The 22,835-nt window shown below is 51.9% G+C and overlaps 1 protein-coding gene across 6 annotated transcripts in view; it reads right to left on the bottom strand.

Annotated features, from left to right (window-relative positions):
- ABCC6 (ATP binding cassette subfamily C member 6) overlaps nucleotides 1–22,835 on the bottom strand; it is a 51,744-nt gene that overhangs the window by 27,707 nt on the left and 1,202 nt on the right. For 5 of the 6 annotated variants that reach the window (XM_036411292.2, XM_036411293.2, XM_045571267.1 and 2 more), the window contains 10 exons: nucleotides 22,538–22,720; nucleotides 19,060–19,185; nucleotides 18,794–18,922; nucleotides 17,278–17,403; nucleotides 15,773–15,834; nucleotides 12,855–12,986; nucleotides 7,928–8,137; nucleotides 7,109–7,286; nucleotides 3,278–3,439; nucleotides 533–625 (listed from right to left, as the gene is read on the bottom strand). In XM_036411292.2, coding sequence (XP_036267185.1) covers nucleotides 533–625; nucleotides 3,278–3,439; nucleotides 7,109–7,286; nucleotides 7,928–8,137; nucleotides 12,855–12,986; nucleotides 15,773–15,834; nucleotides 17,278–17,403; nucleotides 18,794–18,922; nucleotides 19,060–19,185; nucleotides 22,538–22,720 — 1,401 coding nt within the window. The remainder of the gene's footprint in view (nucleotides 1–532; nucleotides 626–3,277; nucleotides 3,440–7,108; nucleotides 7,287–7,927; nucleotides 8,138–12,854; nucleotides 12,987–15,772; nucleotides 15,835–17,277; nucleotides 17,404–18,793; nucleotides 18,923–19,059; nucleotides 19,186–22,537; nucleotides 22,721–22,835) is intronic. The other variant, XM_045571270.1, reaches the window with a different exon arrangement.

Here is a 22,835-nt window from a genome sequence, read left to right as displayed (position 1 = left end):
TTGAGGCACAGCCAGCGCAAAGGCCCCGTGGCAGGAGCTGGGCAGGTTTGAGGATCCCAGGGAGGGCAGTGGGGGGTGTGGCGTGAGCGAGGGGCAGGAGGTGAGGAGGCCACGTCCCAGGGGGCAGAGGGCCACGGCAGGGTCTTGGCTTTGACTCTGAGGGGAATGGGAGGGTGTGTGAAGAGGCCTAGGTGGGGGTGAGGCCGAAGTGGGGAGTTCCTGCAGAGACCAAGGTGAGAGACAGCGGGCTTTGGAGAGGCTGGGTATGGAGGAGGAACATTCTGGATGCAATTTCAACCAAACGAGCTGACTCCTGAGTGAAAGAGAGGCGTCCACACCAGCCTGTGGTTATTTTGTGGCCTGGATGCTGGAGGGACAGAGCTGCCACCCACCGAGATGGGGGCCGTGGGGCGACGGGTCCGAGTGACTGGAAGGCTCAGGCCATGGCGCCAATGCCAGGCCACCACCCCCTCCCCCACTCCCCTGCAGGCCCTCCTCCCATTTCCCCTGGGGTCCCTGCCAATGACCAAACCTGATAGTGGTTCCTCTTCTTGGAGATGAAGAAATTCAGAGGGAGCAGGCTCAGGAAGACAGTGATGGCGGTGAGGGCAGAGGGCCCGAGAAGCTGGAGACAGAGCGGGGAGGTCAGGGATGCCTGCAGGAGCCCAGCGGTGGACTTGGAGGGACTCGGTCAGCGCCCACGGCTGGGGCTGGAGGCTCACACTTGGTTCTGAAGGCAGGGGGGTGGCAGGGGTCTGGTGAGGGCAGCTAGCAGGCCATGGAGACCAGGATTATGGGACAGACACCTAGAAGGAGACGCCTTGTACATGAGGGGGCAGGAAAGACGTACTGCACACAATGGGGGGTGTGCCCGGTCAGGATGGTGAAGCCAGACCTCTGGGGTCAGGATTTGGGTTCGAATCCTGACTCTGACACTCACCAGTGTGGCCTCAGGCTAGTGACTTACCCTCCCTGAGAGGGTAAGCAGCTCCTCATCTGTGAAATGGAAATAGAGCTGTGCCCGCACCCAAGCGACGTGCTCGAGTCACACAGTCCATTATCACCCGAGTCCTCGTTTCGCAAGGGCTGCCAGGTGTAGCAAATAAACAGAGGACACCGGCCCAGTTAAATGAGGATTTCAGATAAGTAGTGAATACGTTTTTTAGTATAAGATGGTCCCATGGCATATTTGGGACATACTTATGCTAAGAAATTATTCAGTGTATCTAAAATTTATATTTAACTGGACACCTGTATTTTGTCTGGCCGTTCCCGCCCCACCCCCAGCTCTGTGACTTGAGGACAGTTGTGTTCCCTCTGGTTTCTCCACAGTGGATGTGATGTGGAGGTGGGGGCAGAAGAAATTATTTGTAATTTTTGAGATTTCTTCTGAGGTCATTTGGGGCCGTTCTCTAGTCAAGCCTCACCCTCTCTCCAGCCTGTGGGCCTTCGTTTCTCCTATTAGTAAAAAAAAAGTTTTGGAAATTTCCCTACCAAACACGACAGTTTGTTTCATTTATGTAGCAATAGTGTCACCTAGTGGCTAAATAGACAAGTACCAGAAGGCAAATACCAGCCTTCAAAGCCAGAGTTGGGAAAATACTAACATGTTGATAGAAGGTCAAACCCTCTCTGGTAAAATGGCATGCACTGGCAAAAATGCTACACATGCTAACTATTTCAACCCCAGTGCCTACCCTCCTTCATTCAGGGTAATCCTCTGGGTAGGCCAGGGGGTGATGGTGTGCTGTCTATAGGTTCACTTGGGTCATTGGTCTGCCTACTCAATTGCCTTGTACTTCCCTGTGTCCTCCTCCCCCTCCCCATATTCCTATCATAACAGCTAACATCTATGTACTGCACATCAGGAACTGTTTGCCCTATGTGGACTCGCTAAGGACCTACTGTGTGCTAGGCCCTGGAATACCAGGTACCAAGTCAGAAAGGTTCTGGCCCCCGCCCTACAGGTGTGTGGAAACAGCAGTAGAGGACCAGTAATGATGATAGCACACAGTAGGTGGCATTTGGGACTATTCCACACTCACAACCAATATGCCACTGCTACACCCACCCAGGGGCCTGTGAACTATGGCACATGGTCCAGGGCCCTCCACCTGCTTTCATATAGCCTGTGAGCTGTACACACACACAAACAAAACAAAACAAAACAAAACAAAAACACACAAACACAAACAAATGTAATGGTTTTTACATGTTTAAGTGATTGGAAATAATGAAAAGAAAAAGAATATGTAGGGACATGGGAAAATTATGCAAAGTTCACATCTCAGTGTTCCTCATCAGTCCCACTGGAGCTCCGCCCTGCCTACCTGCTTAGGATTGTCCGCGGCCGCTTTGGCATTCGAAGGGCAGAGTTGGATAGTTTTGAGAGCGACCACATGGAGCCCAATGTCTAAAATAGTTCCATTTGGGCTTTTACAGAAAAGAGTGTGAGCCTTGCACCTGGAGCAGAGCTGGAGGAAGATCTTCAGATGCACTGCCCCCCCCCACCCCCACCCACACCTCCCTGCATATCAATAACACGAGCAAATGCCTACAGAGTGCAGTGCGCACAGTCAGCGCAGTCAGACTTAGCATCAGGGGCAGGGCACCTTGTTTACTGATTCTCACTGTACAGACGGGGAAATGAGGCCCAGAGAGGCTGTGCCTTGTGCAAGGTTTTATAGTTATATACAAGCAGTGACAGCAGGCTTTGAACCCAGGCTGTCCCCTTCCAAGGTCTGTGATTTTAATTTAAAAAGGAAGGAAGGAAGGAAGGAAGGAAGGAAGGAAGGAAGGAAGGAAGGAAGGAAAGAAACCTTATACCACAAACTAGATGAAAGCAAGTTAGAGAAACTGATTTAACTTTTTTTTTTTTTTCCCATACTGGTCACTTTATGGTTTTTGAAAACCAGGTAGCAAATTCTTTCCCCTAAAATGTTTTGTCTTTTTTTTTGCAGTTGATGCTGGTGCCCCAGTGTTACTGATAACTTCAAATAGGCTTGATCTGTCTCCTCGGTACCCCGGTACGAGGTGTCAGTGTCATCATTATCATCAATATTTTACAGGTGAGGAAACAGAGGCCCAGAGAGGATGAGCATCCTGCCCAAGGTCAAGGAAAGGCCATCCTCATCTAACACTTTGCTCATTTTAGCCCACAGTGTGCAGACGGAGACAGGAGTAAGGGAAGGAGGGGAGAGAAGGAGGAGGAGGAGGAGGAGAGGAGGGGGGCGGGGTAGGATTCAGCTCAGGTCCCAGCGCCCTCCGCCCAGCACACCTGCCAGAGATAAACGAAGCAGACGATGATCCAGACGAGTGGCAGCCACAGCCCATTGACGTAGACAACGCTCTCGATCAGCCGCTGCACGTCCACGGACACCAGGTTGACCACGTCCCCCACGGCGCTGGTCTTTCTGGAGCCGCTGGACAGAGCCAGGACCTGGTAGGGCAGGAGGAAGGAGGCCTGGCTCTGAGGGAGCCGGGCGATGGGGTTGGGGGGCGCAGGGAGGCCCCAGGTGCAGGGAGGAGGCTGGTGGTGTGGAACTAAGACTGATCCCTGGCTGATTGAGGCAGATTTCCTCAGCACCTGAGCCCCCATCCACTCATCTCTAATGTGAACTAATAAAAAACCCCTGAACCAAGCTCCCAGTGCCGTGGTCGACAAACTGTGGCTCGAGAGCCACATGCGGCTCTTTGGCCCCTTGACTGTGGCTCGTCCACAAAATACCTCGGCCTGGGCGAGTCTATTTTGAAGAAGTGGTGTTAGAAGAAGTTTAACTTTAAAAAATTTGGCTCTCCAAAGGAATTTCAAGTGTTGTACTGTTGCTATGTGGCTCTGTGGACTAATGAGTCTGCCGACCACTGTCCTAGGGCCTTCGTGAGAATTCAGGGAGATGACAAAGAGGAAAATATTCTGAAATCCCTATAAAGCATTGGAGCGATGATAGTCCGTCACAAAATACATGAAAACCTTGGATTTGAGACGGCGGTGGTGGCCGTTTGCTGAGGGCTACCCATGATGCAGGTGCTGTGCTCAACACCCAGCGTCATCATTTTCTGTGATGAGCCCGTCACACAACTGCATGGGGCAGGTACTGCCATATTTCAGCTTAAAATGCCTTGAATAAAACCTTCTCTGTTTGTGTATCATTAAGAAAAAAAAATTATATATATATATTTTGGCATTGAGACATTATTAAATTAACACATAAGGCATCTTGATTTGAGAAGTGTTTTTAAAAAAGTGAGACTAGAATCAAAGAAATGCAGAATGACTAACCCCATGTTACAGCTTGGGAAACGGAGGCACAGAGAAATGGACCAACTTGCCCCAAGTCAGAGAGCTTGTAAGTGACTGGGCTAGGATTGAATCCAGGATGAGTAAGGTCTGACCGGGGCTCAACAGGGTGTTAAATGGACCCCTACCGGCATTTACCGCCGTGCCGCTCAAATACCAGCCTGGTTCTCGGGCCCTAACCCTGGGGCCACAGCAGACCCCTTCCTGCCTGTTGAATGCTCAGTGTTACTTGCAATCCTCTGTCTGCTGAGTGTCTGAGGAAAGAAGTGAGGAGGGGAGGAATAAACTGGGAATGACTGAGGGTAGAAATTCTCCCCAAAATCTCTGAGTCTTTATTGAGCACCCACGCTGTGCCCCACACTGAGCTGAGTGCTGAGAACACGGCTGTGGACAGCACAGGGGCTGGGCTGGCTCTCCTGGGGGTGGAGTGTGAGCTGGGGAAGAGGGTTAAGTAAAGACGGCCTTAGCTCTTTCCTCAGTGGCAGTGACGAGAGCCACGAAGTGTCTTAAATCCTTACTGGAGGGGCCACTCAGGGAAGCACCAGGCTGGGTGGAGGGAGGCAGGCAGAACTGTGGGCAGGAGCCTGGACTGTGGTTTTCACAGGAAGGAAGGCCGGGCAGGGCAAGCAGGCTTAGGGCTGGCTGTCTTTAACAATCCCAGCAGGCTGGGGGGATCCTTGCCTAGTTGTCTGGCCCTGAGTGGTTAGGGCAGGGTGTGTGTGGGGAGTGTCCCAGAATGTGAGAGCCCCATACATGGGGTTGCGGGATGGGCTTTGGGTTGAGTGGTTTGCATATTGAATGTGTGCTGTCAGGTGAGTCATTTACTTTCTCTAGGAATTGGCAGTCCCTCCGGGATCTATAAAGCCCCAGATGTGAAAACACTAGCTCTGGCAGGTATGAGCGTGGTTACAGCATCAGCCTTGCATCTAAGGTAGGGGTGTCGAACTCAATCAGAGAAGGGGCCAAAATCTAAAATCCAGCCTAAATCGCAGGCCGAATGGTTTACTGAACAGTCATAAACTGTCATTGTGATGGAAACGCAGCGGAGTGCAGTGATGACAGCGCGGTGCGGGCCACATTGCAAGGCCTGGCGGGACAGATTTGGCCCGCGGGCCTTGTGTTTGACACATGTGATCTAAGGGCTCCATTCCAGTCAAGGGCAGGTCAATCCCTGATCCTGGTTGGAGCACGTGCAGGAGGCAACCAATTGATGTGTGTCTCTCACATTTATGTTTCTCTCTCTCTCTCTCTCCTTCTCTTCCTCCCTCCATCCCTTTCTCCCTCCCTTACACTCTCTCTAAAAATCAATGGGAAAAATGTCTCAGGTGAGGAGTAACACAAGACAAAGGACAAAACAAAACGGCAGCTGCGGAAAATAAGAGGACACAGTTCCCAGAGCAGCCGGAGAGGAGGTGAGGGGCCTGGCCTCACATGAGACGAAGAAGGCCTTCCTCGGGTGGGGAGTGGGACGGGCAATGCCCTGGTCGTTTTCCAACCCACCTCACTCAACTCGAGGACTCACAAGACCGGCCTGGCCACACGGGTGTAGCTCCAGTGCAATCAGGGGACACGGGTCTGAAGCGCAGCAGGAAGGGCAGCATCAAGACCCACCCTGGTGGCCGCTGAGGAGCTGTTCCCTTAGCCGCCCTCCTTCCTCAGGTGGCAGCTCAGGGATGAGAGAAGGAGACTCACATGGGACAGCATCACCCTGGCTCAGACACTCCGGACCCCACAGGAGCCATGGTCTCTCTCTCTCTCTTTTTCTAATTTTTTTATTTTATTGATTTTTAACAGAGAGAAAGGGAGAGGGGTAGAAAGTTAAAAACCTCGATGAGAGAGAAACATCAATCAGCTGCCTCATGCACTCCTTACCGGGCATGTGCCCACAACCAAGGTACTTGCCCTTGACTGGAATAGACCTGGGACCCTTGACTCCACAGGCCGATGCTCTATCCACTGAGCCAAACCGGCCAGCCCGCCATTGTCTCTTATAGTATCAGTCTTGTGGGGTTCCTTCCAGGGTCCCCCAAAGGGATAAGAGTCGCTGCACAGAGGGAGGCCCAGGGCTATGGCTTCCCGCCAGGTGTTCATAGTTCCCTAATGGAACTTCCAGGTCAGATGCAATTTACCAGTGGGTCAGGGCTCACTTTTACCATAAGCCATGCCGCCTGGTGACATAGCTGACAGTCAGTCCACTGTTACCTAGTTTCTGCAGTGCCCAGAGGTGAGTCCTTTTTCCTCATGAGGGAGTTGATGACATAAAGGTTTGCCCAAGCAGTGGTAACAGCAAGTGCAAAGGCCCTGAGGTGGGAGGGTGCTTGCTGTGTTTGTGGCTGGAGCAGGTGAGCAAGAGACGAAGAGGCATATGATTAAGGTGACCAGACGTCATGCTTTTGGCGGGACAGTCCTGATTTGTAACAATTTGTCCCGAGTCCCATGGTGTTTTTAAAAAGTCCCGATTTTTAGAAAGAATCTTAAATCTTTTGGAATTTTTTAAAACGCTGAGGAACGTGGGACAAATTGTTACAAATAGGACTGTCCCACCAAAAGCAGGACATCTGGTCACCTTACATATGATGTGATATGATGAGGTCACTAAGGTCCTCGGGTGAGATCATGCAGGGCCTTAGAGAAATAACCTGGGAGGTGAGAGTGCAGTGTAGGCAGCTATTCACGAAGGAATGAATATGTTTTCAGGCATCGATGATACCAACAGCTCAGTGACGGCACTGAGCTGGAGCATTTGCATGTAGGTCAGGACAGGATGCGGAGAAGGGAAAGGCCAGGCCCGCGCCTCTCCCCACGGCTCACCTTTCTGTACACCAGGCCGGTGACGGCTGTCCGCAGCCTTATCTGCAGCACCTTGAGCCTGTACATGTGCTGCTGCTCGAACAGCGTCTGCAGGCAGGCGGCCAGGAACATCAGCACGGCGATCAGGTAGCCCTTCCAGGCAGGGGCTGCGGAATCGCCAATGAACTCCAGGAAAAGGCTTGTGGGAGAAGAAGGGAGGAGGCAGAGCTGGTGAGAGAAGGTCTGGCCAGGTCTTGGAGGACCAGATGGTGTGACAGATTTTATTTTCAAAAACAACCATGATTATTTCCCCCACTCTCTATGCTAATTTTCAAAGTGAGCTGCAGCAGCTACACTCAAGAGCGGTGATGTTTTAACATCCCCACCTGTGATGGGTTGAGTTGTACCCCACACAATTCCCATGTTGAAGTCCGAACCCCCAGCACCTCAGAATGCAACTGCATAAGTTAAAGTGAGTCTGCTCTGGGAAGCCTTCATTCCGTAGGATTGGTATCCTTGTAAGAGGAATATTTGAACAGACGTGGGGTGCTCGTGCACTAACTGAATTGCTCACCCACTTTATTGTAAGTAAATAAGTGGTTTAAAGCCCATCACCTTTGGGGTGTTTTGTTATGCAGCAAAAGCTAACTGATACAATCGGGTTAGCGGTCACTCACTGTCTCTCCCAGTCACCTTCTCATTTGCTTTGGTCCTTCTCAGTGTCCTTTCGCCCACCCTCCACTTCCCTGAGCAGAGGTCTAGGTAAGAGACAGGAGAGCTAAAGCCCCCTGGCCCCAAGGACCACCAACCATAGCCAGGCAAACCTAGGCTTGAACCCACCTGAGGAGCTTGGGGACAGTGAACCTGAAGACGTCACTGATGACAAGGCAGAGGGTCCCCAGGAGGAAGGTGGAGCGGAAGACCTGCCAAATGGCCCTCAGCAGCGGGCCCCTCACGCTCCCTTTCGGCTGCAGGAAGGCCTCGGCCTCTGTGGCCTCCCCACCACGGCGGAGGCTCCCTTTCCTTTTGAACACGGCTGCCGCGGAGTGCCTTAGGAGAGAAGAGACATGGTGCTGGGTCCTCGAGTAGATTGAGTGTTTCCTCAAGTTCATATGGTGAAATCCTAACCCCCAAAGCATTGGTGTTAGGGGATGGGCCTTCCGGAGATAGCTAAATCCTGAGGGTGGGGCCTTCATGAATGGCATTAGTGACCTTATGAAAGATCCCAGAGAATGGCCTTGCCCCTTCTGCCATGTGAGGACACCGAGAGGATAGTGTCTCTGAATGGGGAAGTGGGCCTTGCCAGACACCGAACTTGCTGGTGCCTTGGTCTTGGACTCCCAGCCTCCAGAACTTCGAGAGACAACTTGGTTGTTGATAAGCCACCCAGTCTATGCCACTTTGCTAGCGGCCCCAACGGGATGAAGAGAGTCCTTTTCCATGTTCTCAGGGGTGGCAGCTGAGCTGTCAGCAGCAGGACCCAGCATTACAGGATTCATTCTCAACCAGGGGGTGGGTGAGCACCGATCCAGCCTCCCCTCCTCCCCTATTCTTCCAGATCACCCACTTTCTTATCCCCCAGATCATCCACTTATGAGACAGGCAGGCAGGTAGGGGTGGGGTGGGCAGGAAGGCAGCCCAAGATCTCACGGATGGTGATGGGACTGCACACGCTTTGAGCACCTACTCTATGCACCAGGCACTTCCTAGTCCTCCTAAAAACCTGGCAAGCCAGGTGTTAAGCCTATTTCACAGATGAGGAAACTAAGGCTCAGAGGGTGAACTTGTCTGAGGGACACATAGCTAAGAAGCAAAAGAACTGGGATTTGAACCCAACTCTGCCTTCGGGCCCTTTTTGATCCAATGTGCAGCCCTCCCTTCTCCCCCCACAGCCCTTAGGTGGTTTTGAACGGGTTTAGAACAGGTTTAGAATCCTGCTGGTGTTCATGGGCCTGGCACTCCTTGTCTGGATGACACCACATCCAGAAGCTCAGGAGCCCTGAAGCAGAAAGAGCCCGGCCTTGGCCATAACCAGAGGCCACAGGGACAGCTGGGGTGGTGGAGGGGGAGGAGGGGAAGTCAGAGGACCCCTTCTGAGGCAGGCACTCCTCCATCGTGGGGAGAGGCTGGTTGGTCGTGATGCAGCTGCTGACAGCCCAGTTGCTGTGTGACTTTGGGCAGACTGCTCCCCTCTCTGTGCTTCTGTGTCCTTGTGTGTGATGGAGCTAGTCTCCTCTCTCTCTGTGTCCCTTCCAATTCTGACAAGCTATGGGGTTATCATTAATATCAATGCCCACGTACAGAGCTTGAACGCAGGACCAGGCACTGGGATCAGTCCTGTACGTGCCCGACTGCATCAACTCCTCTCAACCTCCCTGCCTGCCTGTATCACAGGCTCCCCACTTTACTTAAGAGAAGGCTGGGGCTCAGAGAGGTGCCCAAGTTCACCCAGCAAGGGCAGAGCAGGGATCTGAGCCCAGATTCCCCATTCATGGTTTACAAAGCGCCTCTATTTATTTATTTATTTATTTTAATATTTTATTGATCCTTTTACAGAGGAAGGGAGAGAGATAGAGAGCTAGAAACGTCGATGAGAGAGAAACACCGACCAGCTGCCTCTTGCACACCCCCTACCGGGGATGTGCCCGCAACCAACGTACTATGCCCTTGACAGGAATCGAACCTGGGACCTTTCAGTCCTCAGACCGACGCTCTACCACTGAGCCAAACCGGTTTTGGCTACACAGCGCCTCTTTATGGTCCTTACCACCACTGAAACAAAAAGAAAAAAAAAAAGAAGACCTTGGCAAGGGTCGGTTGCCAGACTTTTGCTGACAAGGTCAAGGCCTTGTCCCCCATCTCTGGCCTCGCTTGTTGTTTGGTTTGGCATCTCTGAGGGTTGTGGCTTGGCCTTTGTCACTGAGCTGGGCATGATGTGCATTCTGGTATCTGGGTCTCAAATGACAAAAGGGTGTCACCTCCTTGCCGAGCCCTTTCCTGACCACCCTTCCCAGTCTGATTCCATCCTTTAATCATTGGCCTTCACAGCCATGCCCACACTCTCCAGCTCTCTCCTGTACTTAGTGGTCTTGCTAGACCTGGGGAGACTTTTTGTTTTTTCCCCAGCACCTAGTTCAGCTCCTGAATGTAGTAGACACTCCGTGAATGCTTGAGCAATGGATGAGGGAAAACAGATTAGGTGTGATGTGTGCAAAGGGCCCAACAGGAGTGCCTGGTGCATCAGGTTATAAAGATTTGTGGAAGGAAAAAAAGGAAGGAGGCAGGCATCTTGGTTTGGTGGACTGAACTTGGCCTTGGAGCCAGGAGACGGTGGTTCAAATGCCCTCTGTCCCCTGCCCTCTGAGCCTGTGATTCCGTGGTAAAACGGGGTGGGGGAAGAGATGCTGTGAAGGCCTCCTCCAGCTGAGTGTGTTGCTCGTCCTGGTCTAGCTGCTTGCCCCCCAGAGCTCTGACTCATTGTGGTCAACCTGCAGGCTGTAGCAAACTTCCTCCGCCCCAGGGGGCTTCGCTTCTCTTCCAGGAAAGCCTCTAGCCTGGGGTAGCCTTTAGTCTCTGGACCAAAGGTCTGTTTGTGCAGGACTTGCTATACAACCACAAGGTGAGGCAGGGGTGTGAGTGAGTGGCCGGGTGTAAGTTGGGGGAGACAGAAGGGCATGGTGGGGACTGTGGCCAGCTGAAGGGCACCTGCCCTGTCTAACGGGACAGCCACCACCCAGACCCACGCTCCTGTTGCCATGAGAGGCTGTGACCCCGCACCACCAGTCTGCTTTAAGAGAGATCAGAATTCCAGATTCCTAGGCAACATCTCTCCTGCTTTAAATGTTGGCAACTTATTAAAAAACAAAACCCCACAGAACCAGAACAACATTCCACCAAGTGTGGGGGTGTTTCTCTCTTTGACAACCAAGTGGGAACCTGACTGGGCCGGTAGGTACCACCTGCTGACCTCTCAGGATGACATCCTCTCCCTCCAAAGGTTGCAAAATATTTCAGGCATAAAAACCAAAGTCCCCTCTGTGTGTCATCCGTCAGCTCGGAACGTGACTGAGCTGGGTCCCTGTATAACCATGCCTCCCTCCTTTCTTCCTGTCCACTGTTTATGGATCCTCCGCCTGCCCTGGGGGAGTGTTTCCATCCACCAGCTCATGTTCTCATGCTGACGAGGGAAACCAGAGCAGGGAGAGAGCGGGTGAGACACCAGGGCTTTTTTGAATGAATTCTGCCCCTCAAAGGTAATTTAAGAGAGAGAGAGAGATAGAGAGAGAGAGAGAGAGTGTGTGTGTGTGTGTGTGTGTGTGTGTAAGGGGCGGGAGTTCAGCAAATACGCCAGTGTGGGAGAGAGCTGTTGCTTCGATTTGCTCATAAACTCACCCCTTTTAGAGCAACCCACCCCCTTCCTTTGGGGGGCAGTTCGTCCTCTCCCCTCCCCGCTTTGTGTGACTCTCAAAGAACCACTAATAATAGGGCCCACCCCCTAGCCATGGGAGTGGCCTCACATGAGCCAGCCAATCCCAATTTCCTTGAGATTTCCTATAGGAAGGCGATAGATGGCGTTATGCAGAGCCCAATACACAAAAACAGCTGCGATGAGAGATGCAGGGAAAGAATTTGGACACCATGGGAGCCCCTGGATTCAGCCAGACCTGAAGCTAGACCTGCCTTCTCAGCTATGTGAGTCAACAGTTTCTCACTCTTTCTCTCTCTCTCCTGCTAGATTGTGGGCCTTAGCATCTACAGCCACTACCACAAAATCCTGGAGTACATAAAGCATGCGTTACTTTCACCACAGAACTAAGTTACTTTTGTCTGTTCCCCAAAACACCAAGATGCGGGGAGGTCAGGTGACTTGTCCAAACTTCAAGTTTCAGTAATGCTGTCAGCTCATTTCTCTAGAGAACAATGGTTCCCAAACTGGTTTTTCAGACTCCAAGGGCCCCACCGAAGTTTCCAGAGATACCACAGTGGGCAAGAATGAGGCAGAGGACAGGGCTAGAGAGAGCTTGAAACCCTCTGAGCCAGTGGTTGGCAAACTCATTAGTCGACAGAGCCAAATATCAACAGTACAACGTTTGGAATTTCTTTTGAGAGCTGAAACCGACTTCTGCGCACGGGCCACGAAGTTTCAATCACGCTGTATGTGCGCACCCGCACATGGTACAATATTTTGTGGAAGAGCCACACTCAAGGGGCCAAAGAGCCACATGTGATTCGCGAGCCGAGATTTGCCGACCATTGCTCTGGGGAAACTGGTATTGCTTGTGCTTTTACCATTTTCGAAGAATTCGCTCAGTTCTTTCCTAAAATCATTTCCTTTTCATCTCCCACAGGTTATGAGTTAGGGGAGAGGGGATGGCCTCCCCATGGAACAGATAAGAAAGCCGAGACCCAGGAAATGAGTCACTCAGGTAACACAAGCGAATAGCTGCCTGCATTTCTGATCCACCATCCAACTCTCCACCCCCAGTCCTAAAAGGCCCCCCTGTTTCCTGCTGGCCATCCCAGCACCCCAGCTTCCTTCAGGGGCCCTTGTGGAGCTCCCACTTCCTCCCTCTCCTTTGGGAGCCTGCCAAGCACTCGGCGAGGAAAGGTCCATTTCTCCTGACCCCTTGATGCTTAGTGACATCTGCCCGCAGGAAGGGGCTGTGGAGGCAGAGCCAGGGGAGGGTGGGCGGTTATATTTGGGGCCAAATGAGGAGCTTTGCTAACCCACGGTGCAGCTGAGCGCTCTCGGCTTCTACACACTCACCGCTGGGCTGCACGGCGACTCCTTGTCCATTCCCTTTCCAGCTGGGACACAAGTTCTTCTGAGGAGTTCTCTCTCCCCAACGACCAGAGGTCTTTTGGTCCCAGTGGCCTCCTGTAGCCCCTCCAGATCAGCCTGTAAAAATAAAAAGAGGGTCACCCAGGCAGGCTCGTCGTGTCTTCTGCCCTATCGAAGTCCTGGCCTGGTAGCTGTGTGGCCCTGGGTAAGTCCCTTTACCTCTCTGCACCTCTGCTGGCCCCTCGGCAGAGTGAAGGCAGTGGACTTACCTGCACCTCATATTTGCTGGCACTTTCCAGTCTATAACGATCATGTCATTTAGTTCTCACACGAGCCCATCGGAGAGGTTGTTATGGACCCATTTTACAGAGGAGGAAGCAGACAGAGGCTCAGAGAGATTTAACCAAGAGACGGCCTGTGCGGCAGCGGAAATAAACCTCCCTAGGAGTCAGAAGTCTGGAATTGACAACTGTCACTGTGGAGAGAACTGGAACCCTTCCTTCAGTGTTCAATGTCCCCCTCTCCTCCTCGTTCACCCTCCAGCCACCTGGCCTCAGGACCTTTGCACATGCCTGTCACTCAGCTCAAAACTCCTTTCTTGCATTTCTCACCTGGTCACTGTGACTTGTCCTTTTCCTCAGCTTAGATAGGATTTCTTTAGAAGCCCATCTGATGACCTCCACTGTCCAGATCCCCCATTATACGATCCTATGGTTTCTTGAGCTTTTTTATTTATGATGCTGTTGCAATTATGATTATTTACTTTTTCAGTCTGGTCATTTATTTATTGTCTTTCTCCTCCATAGGGACAAAGACAGCACTTGCCTTTATCCTCATCCCCTGGCCCAAGTTTTGTCACAGGAAGCCACTGATAAACTCTGTGACATGGTCATGCCACTTCTGTCAATGGGCCTCAATGTTTTCGCCTTAAAATGACAGTGTTTCCCCACAGTTGGGGCTGGTATGTGGAATGACTGTCGGTGGCACATTGCTGGAAGAGGTCATGGAGAGGAGGGGTCCTCTGGTTGACCCCAGAGCTGGACCCCAGAGCCAGACCTGGGCAGTCAGAGGCCCCTCACCCTCCCCTGTCCTTGCAATGTGCATGCTACCCACTCTTCCTGCACTGGGAGCCATTCCAAGAAGGTAGCCTTGAGAGAGGTCAATGCTGTTGAGAACATCTGGAAGGTCCACATGACTGAACCCCATTAAGGCCTTTGTATCAACTGTGAAGACTCTGACCAGTGAGAGTGGAGACCTTGTCTTGCAGCCCAAGATGAGGCTTGCAGGTAAGTTCCTTTCTTGTGAAAACCGCCACCTACCATTCTGCAGCCTGCTCTTCCATCTCTCTTTGCCCTCCGGACACAGGGCCAATTTGCAAAGCAGTGCACGCGCGTGTGCGCGCACACACATACACACACACACACACACACACACACAGAGAAATGAAGCATTATTTTCTCTCCAGGTCTCTAATCTTTCCAGTGATGCCAAGGAGAAGCTCTTATTTGGTGCTGGTCTTGTGCTCCTCTCTGAGACTTTTCAAGTTTCCTGCCCTAACTTAGAGCAAACTCAGGCGAGAAATAGTTCTGACCTAGAAATTATTATTATTTTTGAAAAGATATATTTTATTGATTTTTTTACAGAGAGGAAGGGAGAGGAATAGAGAGCTAGAAACATTGATGAGAGAGAAACATCGATCAGCTGCCTCTTGCACACCTTTTACTGGGGATGTGCCCGCAACCAAGGTACATGCCCTTGACTGGAATCGAACCTGCGACCCTTCAGTCCGCAGGCTGACATCCTTTCCACTGAGCCAAACCAGTTAAGTCCTGACCTAGAAAATTATTAACATTGCTTATTTTTCACTGAAATTATATTTGGAGTTCTACATGGCAAGTGATTCCCTAGATTTTTCCCATTTGTCAGTGATAGAAAGTTTCCTTTTTTAAAAAAGGCTGTTAAAGTAGAAAAGTGAGTTAATTTAAAGAAAAAACAATAAATAATGTATACATAATACTCTAATGAGGCAAAAACCTTGAAGAATGGTCCATAAATATCTATGTTTGGGAAACACAGGGTAGGTCTGTTTTCTTCTAGCACTTCTATGCTCTTTCCACCAGCTCTACACCCCTACAGCATCCCATGCTGCATGTATTTAGCAGCTGCTTTATATAATACTCATTATAGGCCAGAGCCTGTTCTAAGTTCTTTATAAACCTTATCTCATTTAATCCTCACAATGCTGTGAGGTAGATGCTATTGTCTTCATTTTATAGGTGCAGAGACTGAGGCACAGAGAGGTTAAGTATCTTGCCCAAGGGCACACAGCCAGGAAGTGGTGGGGCTAGCATTAAAATTTAGGTACTATGAAGTCTGACCACAATGTGGCCTGGAGGGGGTCTGGTGGGTGGAGACACCCTCAGTGCCCAATATCCTGACCCTGGAGAAACATCTGTCTCCTCTACCAGCCTGAGAGCCTCCAGGGGGTAAAGATTTGGTCTTGACCTCCTCACCCCTGGTGCTTAGCACATAGTAAGTGCTTATTAAGTGTTGATGGAATGACTGAAGCTGTTATAAGAGACTGTTTTATCGAGCACCTGCTATGTACAAGCACTAACCACTTCACATTCAATGAAGATAGTCGTTCCCATTTTAAAGAGGGGAAAATTGGGACTCCATATTTGTGATATGGCTAGCCAACAGAGAGAAATCCAGGGTTTAAGCCCAAATCTCACTCCAGTGATTGAGTGGGAGTGGGATATGGCTGATGGGCACTCTGAGAGGGACACACTGAGGCTGGAGCAGAGAAAGCCAGCTGACCTTGGAACCTCATGGGGACGAACGGTGGTAACAAATGGAGGTGGGAGGCACCACCTCAGCCCCTTCTCAGCTACTTTACTTACCCAGAAACCCACCAGAACATGGCCTTGGAGGGGAAGGAGGCCCCAGCCTCTGGACATGGATTCTGCAAAGACAAAGGATGGGCAAAAGGAGAATGCAGTCTCACATTCCAGGCCACTATGGGGCCAAGGGAGCCAAGGGCAGGAAGTCAGGATGAAATGACCATCAGCTTAGTCCCCAAGTGCACAGTGGTGTGCCCTGGCTACTTGTTGGGGATAGACACCTAGCAGGCAAGGCAAAAAGGGACTGGGCCACAGACTGACAGCATCCAAAGGGAAGAACTAACAGTTTCCTAGAAAAACAATTATTATTAACAAAATTTATGCACTTGAGGGTCAGGGGTCCCACAGCCTGGTTGGCAAGAGGATGCAGGGATCAAGGCCAGGGAGGGGTGCAGGAGGTTGGCCAGCCAGAGAGGACTGCGGGAGGGCTCCAGGGCATGTCCGGCCTATCTTGCTCAGTCCTGATTGGCTGGACCCCAGCAGCAAGATAACCTATCAGGAGTGTCTGCTCTCTGGTGGTCAGTGCACATCATAGCAAGTGGTTGAGCGGCCTTAGCATATCATTAGCATATTGCTATGCTATTGATTGGTTGAATGGATGACTGGATGACCAGACACTTAGCATATTAAGCTTTTATTCTATAGGATACTGAGTCCAGGCAGTTCTCCAAGCAAGGACCATGCAGGACATAGACAACATTCTGAGCTGCATCCCTCAGGGACCGGTGAAGTAGACAGGGCTCTGCCCTGAGGTTTTGCTAGCAGCTCCAGGAACATTGCACACACCTATGTTCTTGGCCAACAGGGCATGAGAGTGCCCATCTCAGCACATCTTTGCCATCACCGCTTGTTATCAGTTTTTAAATCTGGTGAAAAGTCAGATTGTAGTTTAACTTGATTATTTCTTTTTAGATGACCTCAGATCAACTGTCTCTTCCTCAGAGAATTCTTTCCTGAGTTCACGTTACCTGTTGTAAGCTCTCAGGGGCCACGAGGTTCTCCTGCAGAGCATTTCCCCCAGGCATAATTTTCCACACAGTTGTGTAATGTTATGTGGCTAATGTTTGGTTCTCTTACTTGGCTGTTAGCTGCGTGAAGATAGGCACATCCGCTTGTTCAGTATAATCCTCAGTACCTAGCTGGGGCACAGAGCAAAGGCGGGCAAACTGCAGCCCTGAGGGCCAAATCCGGCCCACTGCTTATCTCTGCAAATAAAGTTTTATTGGAACACATTCCCTTTGTTGACATATTGTCTGTGCTACAGCAGCAGAGTTGAGTAGTTGCCACAGAGACCATAAAGCCTAAACTAGTTTCTGTCTTGCTCTGGACAGAAAAAGTTTGGCCAACCCATGGCATAGAGTAGATGTGCCATACCCATTTTGCTGAATGATGGAATGAATAAAAAGAGAAAAGGCCTGTGCTCTAGTTCACCCCCTTCGGTTACACGGGGAGACTGAGACCAGAAGTAGAACAGGGACAAGGGAGGCACTGGATTGCCAACTTACAGATGGCTGGGGGTCTTTAGGGAACAAGGGGGGTTGATCGGCCAGGCAGGACAGCAGGAACTGCGCCACCATCAGAGACAAGCCCAGATAGGTGGACAGGTGGCGGAAGGGGTCACTCTGGAAGCCCTGTGGGAGAGAAGGCAGAAGTCCCACTGAGTCCAGGCAGGCAGATTGATAAGTCAACTGTGGGGTCCCTCCCTCCCCATTGATGCATTCGGGAGGGACCTGTGGAATTTTCCCTTTAGTTATAAAGGTTGCTTTGTAAAAGGGTGGTTCTCTGTCCTCTCCTTTTAACCATTTGGCTCAACAGGTCTTGGGTGAGTGCCACCTGCGCAGTGGTTGTCCACTGGGGGTGATTTTGCCCCCACGGGACATATAACAATGTTGACAGACATTTGGGTTTACCAAGGTGAAGGTTAGTGCCACGGGTATCTAGTGGGTGGAGACCAGGGATGCCACTCAACATCCTACAATGCACAGGTCAGCTTCCCCGCCCAGAAGAGAATTATGCCATGCGTGCTGAAGTTGAGCAACCCTGTGTAGGCTATATCTATTTTTTTCTCTGCAGATAAAATGATCCATCATGTCCCCTGACATGGAAATGCTGCTGTCGGGTTTGGGAAGCAGAAATACGAGTGGGTGTACAAAATGAGCATGGACCTACAGATGCAGGAGGGCACGGGTGAGGGTGGGAGTAGGTGAGCATGAGGGGAAACCTGCATGCACGAGGAAGAGTGTGTGCAGGTGTGTGTCCGGGGAGGTCACGGAGAGGACGTGACTGCTGGATGCCCTACAAGCTGGACCTGGGCCATCAGAGGCTCTGCACCCTCCCTGTTCCCATGAGGCAGCCTTGAGAGAGCAAGGTGTCTGGATGGCTCACGTGACTGAACCCCGTTAAGGCTGCTGTATAAACTTTAAGATTCTGGTGGGTGGGTGTGGAGATCTCCTTGTCTTGTGGTGACCAGGACACACTTTGTGGATAAGTTCCCTTGCTTGCTAAACCACCACGTTCCAGTCTAAAGTGGCCTCTGTGTATAGGACCAGTTTGGAATTTCACGTGGGAACTCAGAGCTTGCCAACCCACAGTGCGTCTGTGCTGTGTGGGAGGGCTGTGTGAATGTGTGTGTCGTGTGGGAACTTGAAGGCACAGCCACAACTGGGGGCAGCAAGTAGGACTGCACCTATGCAGATGTGTGTGTGTGTGTGTGTGTGTGTGTGTGTGTGTGAGAGAGAGATGTTTCGGAGTCTGGTTGTGTGACCCAATGTGTCTCCTGTGCAAGTGAAGTGAGTGCTGTGAGTGTGTAAGACAATGAGAGTTTGTGTCGACAAAGCCACTGGGATGATGGATACTTTTATGGGAGGGAGTGGGTTCGCGAGTCGCTAGATTTCAAGCAGCTGTGGTGTTTGTGTCTACATAGAGAATAGGCTGTGTGTGGAAAGGGGAGGAGGAAGGATGGGACTCGAGGCCCGAAACTGTCACTTTGGCTTCCCCAGATGGCCCGGGGCCCCCACTTACCCCTTGTGAGGCCTGCTGGGCGGTGCTGATAGCTGGCAAGAGACAGCAGAGCAGCCAGTACCCAAACAGCACCCCCGATGCCTGGACCCCCTTCTTCCTCTCCATGTGGATCAGGAACACTGCCAAGGTCTGCACAGAGAGCCAGGACACGCCTCTTAAGGTGGGGAAGGTGGAGAGGGGGGAGCCCCACTCTGCCCCGCACCCTTCCCTGAGGCAGGAAGGGCAGTTTAGCCAGGAGCAAGCCAGCAAGCCTGAGGTGTCCTTACCATAGTGGTGAGCCAGACGGTGGGGTGAATGAGGAATTCGGGGGCCTGCGGCACCCCCTGGTGGATTCTCCAAAGAGTGACAGACACGCTGGAGGTGTACAAGATTATGAGGGTGAACCCAAGAACCTGGGGAGACAGGCTTAGATTAGGCTCGTGGGTGAGAAGAAAGTGCTGGCACATGGCACAGCGAGCCCACGTCCCGATGGCTCTGGCTGGGGCACTGCACGTACCAATGTCACAATTGAGCAGTGCCCCGTGGATGGGAAATTTGCGTAAGGAAAAGCAGCGAGGAGTGTTGCAAATCGATCTTGACCGGTAGCTGTCACATAGTAATGAAATACCAGGGTTGGAGCTAAGCCTGTGTTTTCCAAAATGCGGGCAGAGCTCCAGCCATGCACAGCAGAGAGTTTAGGTACAAAGGCACAGAGTGGAAGGAAATAGACTCACCAGTGAAAAAGTTACACTCCCTTCAAGTCTCTCCCAATCCCCACCGTTAAACCAAGGGGAAACTCTCTGTTGGGACCTGTATGTCTCCAGGCCCTCTCGTGAAGGCTTCCATCTCTCTTGAATAAGAGAAAGCAAGGCGCTCCATCAGTGGATGAAGTGTCGGTCTGCAGACTGAAAGGTCCCAGGTTCGATTCCGGTCAAGGGCATGTACCTTGGTTGCAGGCACATCTTCAGTAGGGGATGTGCAAGAGGCAGCTGATCGATGATTCTCTCTCATGGATGTTTCTAACTCTCTATCCCTCTCTCTTCCTCTCTGTAAAAAAATCAATAAAATATATTTTAAAAAAAAGAAAAAAGAAAAAAAAATGCCTCAGTTAGTCAAAGCAGGGGTCATGCCACCACCCGCCGGCAGAGTTTGGCTCACTGCCTGGTTTTGCATTGCCTGTGAGCAGAGAACGGCTTCCCACATTTTCCAATCATTGAACAAAAGTAAAAAGAGTAAACATGCCGCCCTGCGTGAAAGTTGCATGAAATTCAAATGTCAGCGACTGCAAATATTTATGGAAACACAGCCGGGGCTATTTGTGTACCGGGGTCTGTGGCTGCTTTCTTGCTGCCACGACAGCACTCGGTAGTTAGGACAGAGACCACATGACCCTCAGAGCCTCCAATCTGTACTCCCCGGCCCTTTAAGGGCGAGTGCGCCTACAATAGAGAGATGGTGGGCAGTAGGACAGAAATTAACCAGGTGGGATGGGAATGAATGAATGTTGAAGGATATTCCTGTATAAGTCTGGAGGAGAATGGGATAGATGGTTGAGCAGAGAGGTTCACTCTTACAATGCCAGTGTTTTTGCAACTCACTAAAAATAGATACCTAAGTATGTTTTTTATTGATTTTCAAAGAGTGGAAGAGGGAAAGGAAGAGGGAGAAAAGGGCGGGGGGAGATAGAGATAGAGATAGATATAGATAGATGGGGGAGGGGGGGAGAGAGAGAGAGAGAGAGAGAGAGAGAGAGAGAGGAGAGCGAAAGAGAGGGAGAGAGGAAGAGAGAGAGAGAGGAGACGAGCGAGGAGAGAAAGGAGAGGAGAGATGAGAGAGAGGAGATGAGAGGAGGGAAGAGAGAGAAGAGGAGAGGAGTAGAGAGGGAGAGAGAGAGAGAGAAGAGGTGGGAGAGAGGTAGGAGGCGAGAGAGAGGTAGCCGTGGAGAGGGAGAGTGAGGAGAGACGAGGGAGGGAGAGAGGAGTAGTGAGTTGGAGAGGGCGGGGAGGGGAGGAGTGAGAGGAGATGAGAGATGAGGAGCGAGGGGGGAGAGAGAGAGGGAGGAGGAGGAGGGAGAGAGATGGGGAGTGAGGGAGAGGGCGAGAAGGGAGGGTGAGGAGAGAGAGAGAGAGGAGAGCGGAGGAGAGGGAGAGGGAGGAGAGAGAGAGCATGGGGGGATGCGAGAGGAGAGAGAGAGGCATGGGGGGGAGGAGAGAGAGAGAGGGGAGGGGGAGGGGGAGGGGGGGGAGGGAGAGCGATGGGAGAGAAGAGGAGAGGGAGAGAGCGGCGGGGAGAGAGAGGAGAGAGCGAGAGAGGAGGGCGGGAGAGATGGTAGTGAGCGATAGGGGAGAGTATGAGAGAGAGGAGGGGATGTGAGAGTAGAGAAGAGAGGAGGAGAGAGAAGGGGGTGAGAAGAGAGAAGGCGAGAGGGAGGTAGAGGAGAGAGAGTATGAGAGGTCGGAGAGAGAGAAAGGGGGCGGAGAGAGCTGAGAGAGAGGGGGATGAGAGAGAGCGAGAGAGGGGGGAGAGGAGAGAGATGCGGGAGAGAGAGGAGAGAGGGAGAGATGGGGGGAGCGAGGGTGGGGAGGGAGAGGATGGGGAGGAGGAGATGGAGAGGGATGGGGGAGGGGAGGTGGTGTGGGGGGGAGGAGGAGAGAGATGTTTGGGGGGAGGGATGGGGGGGGGAGTGTGTGGGAGGGAGGAGAGAGAGAGGGGAGAGCGAGGGAGGAGGGAGAGAGGGAGAGAGCGAGAGGTAGATGGGAAAGGCGAGAGGGAGTGAGGGAGGAGAGAGAGGAGAGAGGGAGGAGAGTGAGAAGAGGATGGGGGGAGGAGTGATAGAGGAGGGAGAGAGATGGGGGGAGAGAGAGGAAGAGAGGAGCGGCGGAGAGAGATGGGGGAGAGCGAGGCGAGAGATGGGAGAGGGGATGAGGGAGAGAAGAGGACAGGAGAGAGAGACGAGAGCGAGGCGAGAGCGGAACGAGGAGAAAGAAAGGAGAGCGAGAGAGGCGAGAGAGGAGTGAGAGGAGGAGAGAGGAGGAGATGAAGAGAAGGGAGGAGAGAGAGAGAAGGAGGGGGAGTATGAGGAGAGGAGAGAGAGAGGTGGGAGAGAGAGAGAGAGAAGAGAGGGAGAGCGAGAGATAGAGAGAGCGAGAGAGAGAGAGAGACGAGAGAGAAGACGAGAGATGGAGAGAGAGAGGAGAGGGGTAGGAGAGAGGGCGAAGAGAGAGGATGGGGAGAGAGAGAGAGAGCAAAAGATCCTCCAACCCATCCTACCTGGGCTCAAACCTATAACCTTTTGGTGCACGGGATGACGCCCAACCAACTGAGCCACACTGGCTGGGGCGATACCTAACAATTTTAAGAATTGTTCTCTAGTACGGAGAGCTGGGAAACATAAAAATCAATGCGTAACTGCTGAACATAGAAAAGGTTTATCCTAGCGCAATCCTAAAATCACCTCGTGTGTGCCGTGCTTCGCAGAATGGCCAGAAACTGTTCAGGAATGCCTGAGTGTGTGTGTGTGTGTGTGTGTGTGTGTGTGTGTGTGTGCGCTTTCATTATCACCAATCTGAGTGAACCTTGTTCCCCTGAGTTTACCTCTGTGTCCTGCAGAGTGTTGCTCTGTTTGGTTAAGTTCCCTTCGTGCCCCCACCCCCTGTGCTTCTTGATGGGAGGAGTGTCCGCTTCGGGGTCTCTGCCTGGTTCCAGCCTGCTCCTCCCCCTGCCCCCACCATCGCCTGGTCCCAGGCTCCCAGGGGCGGCAGCTACCATTTTGGTCTTGAACAGGGAGGACATGCGGAGGTAGCCCTTGCCATGGCGGTGGATGTAGAGGAGGTAGATGGGGCCCAGGGCCCAGAGGTACATGGGGGGCACCCAGACCCCTGCCGTCTTCAGGAAGCAAAGGCTCAGCAGGCTGTCGGCATCGGGCTCAGGTTCCGTCCGGTTCCAGACCTGAGGGAACAGCGGGGCGACTTTATGATGGTACCACACAGGGGTCCGACATGCACCTGCTGAGGAGCCAGGCAACTCTTTGGACCCCTAACATTTATATGAAAACACACCAAGC

Source organism: Pipistrellus kuhlii, unplaced genomic scaffold, assembly GCF_014108245.1.
Source record: "Pipistrellus kuhlii isolate mPipKuh1 unplaced genomic scaffold, mPipKuh1.p scaffold_m20_p_4, whole genome shotgun sequence".
Taxonomy (NCBI): domain Eukaryota; kingdom Metazoa; phylum Chordata; class Mammalia; order Chiroptera; family Vespertilionidae; genus Pipistrellus; species Pipistrellus kuhlii.
This window is presented reverse-complemented; position numbering and strand designations above follow the sequence as displayed.